Below are 8,120 nucleotides of genomic sequence, written 5' to 3'. Positions count from 1 at the left end.
TGAGTAATAGCTGTTCCTCAACAGCTCCTGTTAACCACTGTGCAGTGTGAATGTCAAATACTCAGGAATATGAGTAATTAGAGCGAAGCCCTTTCATCTTAAACAGGCTGGGAGGTTTAGAGAGCACCCTAAGACACCACCAAACCACAGGGTTAATTTTTTTTCTTATTACGCAGGTGAAGCAGCAGCAGGGATCAAAACTTGTTTGCTGCTTGCAGTGTTTGTACAGCACAGCATCCCTGGGAGAAGTTTTCAGAGGTTTCTGATGTAAATCAGCACCTGGGCCTCATTTTATCAGTGTAAGTTCTTGTATCAGTGAAAAATATTGGCGTTATCTCATTTTATCAGAGCAAATTCTCAATAACTCCTGTGGGTTTGATGTGCTGGAGTGGCTTGAGGCTGAGTTCTGATTTAGTTTAGGATGAGATAATTTAAAAGACAAGAAATAGGCAGCTCTCAAGCTCCTTTATATTGGTGTGAAGCAAGGGCAGCTCGGCTCAAACTCTGTGTGATTTCAACTCCAAATTCCAAATTCTGATCCCAGTTTAACCAAAGTAAATTCCAGTGATATTCCCATAGATTGGCTCTTATACATCCAGGTGATGAATTGAGTGTGACCAGGAAGCTGGGAAGGAGTGAGAGTTTGAACCAAAGGTTGTCTGTGGGGTAGTGAATTTCAGAATGGATTTGGGTGTTTTATGGAAAACAACTGGAAGTTTTCTTCCCTTTGCTTCTTTAAAATCAACCATTTTCACTTCAGAGCTAAGAACAGAAACCTTCAACACGGGGAAGTTCTGCCAAGTCACTCTGTGCCCTTTTATATTACATTGATTGTCCTATTTCGTTAAAATATATGTAGATTTATGCTTGGAGTTTCATTTTTGACGTTTTAGTGATGAATGTTCCTCTCAGCTGTGCTTTTAAATGAGACTTCAAACGCCCCATTTTTATTGATTGGTTGTAGATATAAATTTTTTCTATAAGTATAAACAGATGTGAAGATTTAAGACAAAGTTTGCAACTTAGGGAAGCCTTAGAGAGAGGTAGCAAAATTTAGAGTCACCCATGAAAAATGGAGGAAACAGAGAATAATAAAATACAGATATGATACTACAGGGATTGAATTTTGTATTTAATCCACATTGTCCTTTCTAATCCCAAGGTAAAACCATGACTGTGGTTCAGTTGTACATCAACAACCACTTGCTGCTGAACAAGGCCAGATCTTTGTCCCTTTTTTGATGACTACACTATTCTGAGGCAAAGAACTCCACATTTTAGTTGTGCTGTATGAAGATTCCCTTTGTTTCTTTGAAATCTGCTCCCCGATAATCCCAGCTCATTTTCTTTACTCCTGAGAAATAATGAGTTAAAATTTCTCATTGGAGAAGCTGTTCTGGTTGCCCTTTGCAAGATTGATTTTAATTTTGCTGCATCCTTGAAACAAAAAGAATAATCTGAGGGTTGAGGGCTTGCCTTGGGCTCGGAGCAAAGGGAGATTCAGCAGCTGATTTCGGGGTGGTTTGATTGTGTATCAGCTCAGGGCTCAGCACTGAATCAGTTCCTCTGCGATATCGAGTTTTTCCTGGAGGGTTTTGCACACCCCGCTGGAAAGTCCAACTCATCAGAGCCCCCTCTGATCTGTGGCTTGAGGGGGGAGATAAGGGAAAGGAGGGGAGATAGGGCTGAACCAAATCTCTGAAGCTGAGCCCTACCGGGGCCTTCTTTTAGTTGGAGGAGAAGTTTTTACCAAAAATGAGGATCTTTTGAGCAGGGTGGTGGAGAGTAAGTGCAAACCCCTGAGTACAGCATGTCCTCACCCTCACAGAGGTGCAGATTAAACCAGGGCACTGCACATTTAGCCCTTCCCAGCTGATCAGAGGCATTGTAGAAGTGATAAGAATGGGTTTTACTGCTTATCTTCGTGTATTTAACAATCTTTATATAAAAATTGTGCCTTGCATTCGGTCTGCTCAGAGGTAAAGCTCAAAGGCTGCTCTCTAGAGAAGCAGAGCTTCTGAGATGTGCTCTGTCTGAACAGAACCAGCAGATTCTGAGGAAAAAAAGAGGTGAAAACCAAAGAAACAGCATCATTTTACAAATGTTTTGGTGCTTTCTGTTCGGGGTGCAGAGCTCGGTCTATATTCAGGCGAGACACTGGTAAATAAATGTCTTTTATACTTCCAGCTGCAGAAACAACAGACACCAAAGCACCTTAGAAACTCTTGGTTGCATAATTCACCCGACCAACATGCTCTAAAGTCACTGCTAATATTAATGTTTCCACTGGGCCCGGTGGGGACGGGCTCGGTGTCACTTTGTGCTCTCCACTGCTGGAGGCCGCGCTCACGAAGAGCCCCAAGACACTCGTGTGGGTACAGGTGTGACTTTGTGGGCTGCAGATAAAAATAACAGGTAGAGTTGAGACTCTGTGGCCTAAACCTTGATGCTTTCACACACTGGCCCAGCTCAGGCTTCATTCCTTGACCTTAAAAGGCCAGATCCTGCCTCCGATAAGAGCTTCCCCTGCCTCCCCCCTTATAGCCGGCCTCCTTCCAGGCCTTTCCCACCTCCAAGGAAGTGGAAATGTTTGATTCCTGCCTTTTCCCCTGGGTTCAACCCTCACTTCTCACTGTTTCATTTCCACGTGCTTCAAGTGTTGAGTTCTGAAGGAAATTCCCACCTTGGGACCATCACTTGGAGAGTGAGGGGTTGGATTAATGTGGGAAAGGTTCAACAAAATGGGTTTTCAGGAAGGTTCATTGCTCAGGTTCTGTCTCACAAAGGCCTATTTTGGGTCCCTTTTTTTTGCCCCCCGTGCTTCCCAGCCTGATTGAACAGGGAATATTGGGAACAGTAATCCTGAAACTTCCCATAGGATCTCCTTGTGATGAGCACCAGGAGCAAGGGAAGGACAGGGAGAGAAAAACCTGCTCTGCCCACTGCAGGTGAGGAGTTTACTTAGTGAAAAAGCCGCCTGTTGATCTTTGACTCATTCAACAAACAACTCACATCACCTCCAAACCTGAAACGTTCCTGCTAAGTGATTAAGCCCTGAAAAAACTGCATTTCTGCCTCTCGACACTGTGAGAAACCACAAATCCATTTGCTGTAATTCTCCTTTTGATGCTTTCAGGTCAGCAGTAATTCTGATTGAAAGCTGGAGAAATTACCCCAAACTCATTCGCGCTGAAGGACATTCTTTGTTTTGGTTTGTAGCTGCCCTCAGAACCTTTGTGTACTCTTTGAGATCTCCAGGGCTTAGGGATAAATTAAAATAAATGCATTCCAAATGCCTTTAATCACAAAATCCCACCAATTTGTGCAGAGAGTACTTTGGTGGGACTTGTCCTGTTTAAACCAGAACCAAACTCTGGTCACACTCGGCAGACTGGGAGAGGAAATAGGTGTGGATTGGTCTAGTTTGCAGGTCTGAGTTGTGCAGAGGTCACTGGTGATGACAACCTGCCAGTACTGAAGGGTTCTAAATCTGCATAAATAAAGATTCATCTACAAGCAGTAGAACATTGAATCAAAGGCCTTGCACAGCATTTTAGCCTCAGTGTCCATCTTTGTACTCTACAATATTTGTGTAACTCTGTGTGTGTGTGATGGAGCTCGTTTAATCCATCCTCACATTGCTTGATGCTCAAAATCCTCCAGAGATCTTTCCTGCCTCGTTTGTTGGGTGCTTGGGATACCTTAAAAAGGGATCTGATTTTCTGAAATACCTTCAAATGGACACTGAGTACATTTAGATGGAAGGAATTGTTCCCTGGGAGGGTGGGCAGGCCCTGGCACAGGGTGCCCAGAGCAGCTGGGGCTGCCCCTGGATCCCTGGCAGTGTCCAGGGCCAGGTTGGATGGGGTTTGGAGCAGCCTGGGACAGTGGAAGGTGTCCCTGCCATGGCAGGGGTGGGACTGGATGATCCTTAAGGTCCCTTCCCACCCAAACCATTCTGGGATTCTGGGATTTTATGACATTTTGCTTCCAAAATTTTGTCCTCTCTATGATTTATGAGTTGTATCCTGGAGGAGTAACAGGTGACTTAGAAAACCAGACCATTCAAATGTGGTCTTTCACGTGAAGCTCAAAAAGCCAAGAACCCTGGAAATTTTTCAATTTTCTCCAGACACAAATTACAGCTGGACAGTGTTTAGGAATTGTTTATTGCCCACAGAATGAACTCTTTTGAGTCGTGTTGATGTGGGATGATGAAGAAGAGAGGAAAGCCCAAACATGGTCCTATGTGTCCTTCTGAGACCTGTGCTTAGCTGCTCCCTGCCCAGAGCGAGTTCTGGAATGATTTGGAGTTAGATCTTTGCCTTTTACTTGAGGATGGTTCTCAGCCACGGAGAAAAGAGTGACTCATGTTGCTCACACAATAAATTCAGCAGGAAGGTTGGAATTATTCATGTGCATTATTGGCCATATGGGTTTTCAGAAAGCTCCCGTGCCACATTTTCACAAACTTGTGCAACCCCAGCTCTCTGCAGGAGTTTCATCTCTCACTTCACCTCAATATCTCAATTTCATTTCATTCCTAAACAGCTTTTTGAAAATTTCTGGCTAAAAACTGCACAATGCTTGGCTTTTGGATGTCATGGTGGGTTTATTGCCTCTGACTCTGGGCAGTGTTGAGCTTGAATTATTTTATTTTTGGGGGACAGAGGTGGGGGAGTTTTCAGCTGAAAGCATCACCAGTCCTCTTCCCCTCAGCAGTTTGAGCAGCCCTGCCAGGAACCTCGGTGCATGAGTCCCCATGACTCAGAAAAGTCCTTGTCACTTACAGAAACAGCTGCTGGGATTATTCCAGCTCCGAGGGGAGCCATGAGCACATTTCAGTGCTGATAAAGTGTCCTGGAACCAGCACACACCGAGGGGGCACCTCAGTCACCGTTTGTGTGTTGGTGTTCGTGGGTCACAACACTGTCAGAGTCAGAAGATGAAGTGAAGGACCTTTCCAAGGGCCCTGGGGATTGAAATGTGGCCAATACCAAAACTCCAGTGCCTCGGTTGCTCACTGAAGTGAAACAATTATGCTTTTCTTCACCATTTTAGGGTAATCCTGGAAAGGTGGTGGCTTATCAGGCTCAGTGCTGGCTGGTCCCTCTGGCCCACCTTCCTGTTGAAAGGGATGTGGTTCTTCCTGAGCAGGGAAGAATTTCTGAGTGAGAACTGCCATAACACCTCAAGGAGATTATTCACAACATCCTGTAGTGACAGGACAAGGGACAGCGGCTTCAAACTGACACAGAGTAGTCAGTTCATTGGGATATTGGGAAGAAATTCCTTCCCATGAGGGTGGGCAGGCCCTGGCACAGGGTGCCCAGAGCAGTTGGGGCTGCCCCTGGATCCCTGGCAGTGCCCAAGGCCAGGTTGGATGGGGCTTGGAGCACTCTGGGACAGTGGAAGTGTCCCTGCCCATGGCAGGGAGTGGGAATGCGATGATCTCCAGTGTCCTTTCCAACCCAAACCATTCCATGATAGCAAAGCTGTTTTGTAACCCTGCTTACAGCTCCTACCCAAAGTCCGTGACTGAGGTAAATCAGTTCTTCTCCCTGTGCCTTCCTTATCTCCTGAACAGGGCTAATGACTCTTATTTCCTTTGTAAGGCAGCTTGAGATAAGTGGGAGATCACTACTAGTTTTTATCGTCTTGATTGAAGTTACTCAGATAAAGTGTGACTGTTCGCCGAGTCGGCGAAATGTGTGGGGTGCAACTCTGCTCAGTCATGCTCGGCTTTTAGACATCCTGGGGTGGACTTTGCAGAGACGTTGGTGAGATGTGAGTGAGTGAGTGATTGACTGATTGATTGATGTGTTGACACATCAGGACCTGAATATTTTGAAAACGTTTCGGAATCTGAATATTTTGAAAAGTTGGCTCCACAATGACAGTAATAAGCGGGATGAGCTGTCCTCATTTTCCACATGTGTGTAACAGAGAAAAAACAACCCCGTTCCCATATTAATTTACCCAATGGCACTAATTACCAGCACCATTAGTGGTAACTAATGAACGTTCTCATTCCGACAGAACCGCAGCTTCCTTCTCCACCACCATGGAGAACTTCCTGGCCCCTCGGAGCGAGCTGGTGCTGCAGCAGGGCAGGGCCCAGCTGCTCCTGGGGAAGGCGGGTGGACATTCCCGGCGGAAGCGGGAATTCATGCCGGACGACAAGAAGGACACCATGTACTGGGAGAAGAGGCGCAAGAACAACGAGGCCGCCAAGCGCTCGCGGGAGAAGCGGCGCCTCAACGACGTGGCCATGGAGAGCCAGCTGGCAGCGCTGAGCCGCGAGAACGCCGTGCTCAGGACCGAGCTGCTGTCCCTCAAGCTGCGCTTCGGGCTCCTCAGCCCCGAGCCCAGCCCCTGCCAGGGCCGCCCCCTCGGGCTCCACCTCAGGGGGCACCGGGCAGCCTCCCCGCTGCTGGGCATGGAGCCCTTTGCTGGTGACTCCTGCTGCCCTGCCCAGAAGAGCTTCGTGCCCAAGGTGCTGGAACCGGCTGAGCTTCCTTGCAAAACTTTCAACCCCTCCACAAACATCTTCGGCTGTGGCTCCAAACCCATTCCCATGGACACTCCTGGCCTCCAGCAGCCCAAAAGGTTTGAGGTGTCCTTCAGCCCCACAGTTTGCTCTCCATTCCTCAGCTACCCCTGTCCAGATAAACACCCCTTCCCCTGGCCTTGGCTGGGCAGCACCTGCTTCTTGTGCCCGTCCACCGGCACCACTGAGGCCAGGAAGGAGAGCAGCATCTCAGTGTCGGATGAAGATGACGAGCAACAAGTGCCCAAAACTTCTCCTGTGCCCCCCTGCAATGTGCCCTGCCCCTCAGAAGAGCAGCTGAAGGGCCGGAGCTTTGCTGCCCTCCCACACAAGCTCCGGATTAAAAGCAAAGCCCTGGGCGGTCTGGAGGAGACTGGGCTGGACTCACACTGAGGCAGCACAGGAACGACTGCTGTGGGGCCACAGTGAGACATCCCAAGGACACGGATGGTTTGGAAGGATGAGGTGGGAGGGAAATGTCTTTTTCTCCAAACATGGATGTAATTTTCCCTGCTCTGTGTAAACGCTGAGGGAGTTTCTGGGGCTGCATCACTACAGCACAGCTGCAGCTGGCCAGGACCCTGCGGTCCCCCGGTCTCACTGGTGGCTCTGCTACCCCAGCAAGCTCGAACTGGAGGTGTGAAGGGGCAGGAAGAGGCCAAGACAGCGGGGATGGTTCCCACACAATGTGACACCTTGTAACTACAGCTGCCAGGGGTATCAACCACTGTAGTGGCCTTCGCTTCATCACCACCCTCATCCTCACCAATGTGCCTGAAGTCGGAATTCCCTGACACAGGAAACTGTTGATGGAACCAGCTTCAGACCCCTCAGCTGTCTGGAGAAAATAAAAAGGGGTTGTGACTCTGGGAGTGTGGATTTACGCTGGCATGCAATGAGAGCAGCACCTCCTCCACTTTATTCCAGTTTACAATAATTTATCTCCAGAGAAATGAACTCTTCTTCTGTGACCAGACATGCTGTGATCCAGAAGATAATTTCATTTATCTTTGCAACTGTTCTTATGGAAAACGAAGTAATTTTTTTATCATTATTATTATTGAAATGCAAAAAATATTGTAGTTTTGCTTCTTTCTTTTAAAAAAGGCATTTTTAGACCAAATCTTTGAGTATTTGGGAACTCTTTATCAAACAGGCACAAGCTGCACATGGTGTTTGTATTCCTGCATCTGCTGGGACACGGTCCCTGTCCATCCTGCCTTCTGCCTGCTTTTCCTTTGTAAGGGGTCTTGAGCCTCCTAGGAGCTGTTGCTCAGTTTTCAAGCCAAAGAGAATTCTCAGGGATGCATTCCAGGTATAGCTGTAACTTCCTCTCCTCAGATCTTTCCTGCTTTCTCTCTTTCCCCAAGGAAAGAATGCTCCTGCAGTTCTGATGTTGCCAGGTCTGTCAGCCCCAGACATTTTTTGACATGTTGGACAAAACCAGCCCAATCTGATGATTCCATCAGTCCCAGCCTGTTGGAAGAAGATCTCAAAGTGAAAAAGCGACTTCAAGCTGTTCTCTTCTGCCCCAACCACATTTTCAGTCCATGTCCCATGTCCCAAAGGA

General features: G+C 47.4%; 1 protein-coding gene across 1 annotated transcript; it reads left to right on the top strand.

The window, feature by feature from the left end:
• Positions 1-6,064: 6,064 nt before the first annotated feature.
• On the top strand, positions 6,065-6,943 carry NFILZ (NFIL3 like basic leucine zipper; the record flags this gene model as incomplete). Its single annotated transcript, XM_082297683.1, has 1 exon — positions 6,065-6,943. The coding sequence occupies one exon, from the start codon at positions 6,065-6,067 to the stop codon at positions 6,941-6,943; it is 879 nt and encodes a 292-aa protein (XP_082153809.1).
• Between the last annotated feature and the right edge of the window lie 1,177 nt (positions 6,944-8,120).

This window comes from Coloeus monedula (genome assembly GCF_965178545.1).
Source record: "Coloeus monedula genome assembly, chromosome: 27".
NCBI classification, from domain to species: Eukaryota; Metazoa; Chordata; class Aves; order Passeriformes; family Corvidae; genus Coloeus; species Coloeus monedula.
This window is presented reverse-complemented; position numbering and strand designations above follow the sequence as displayed.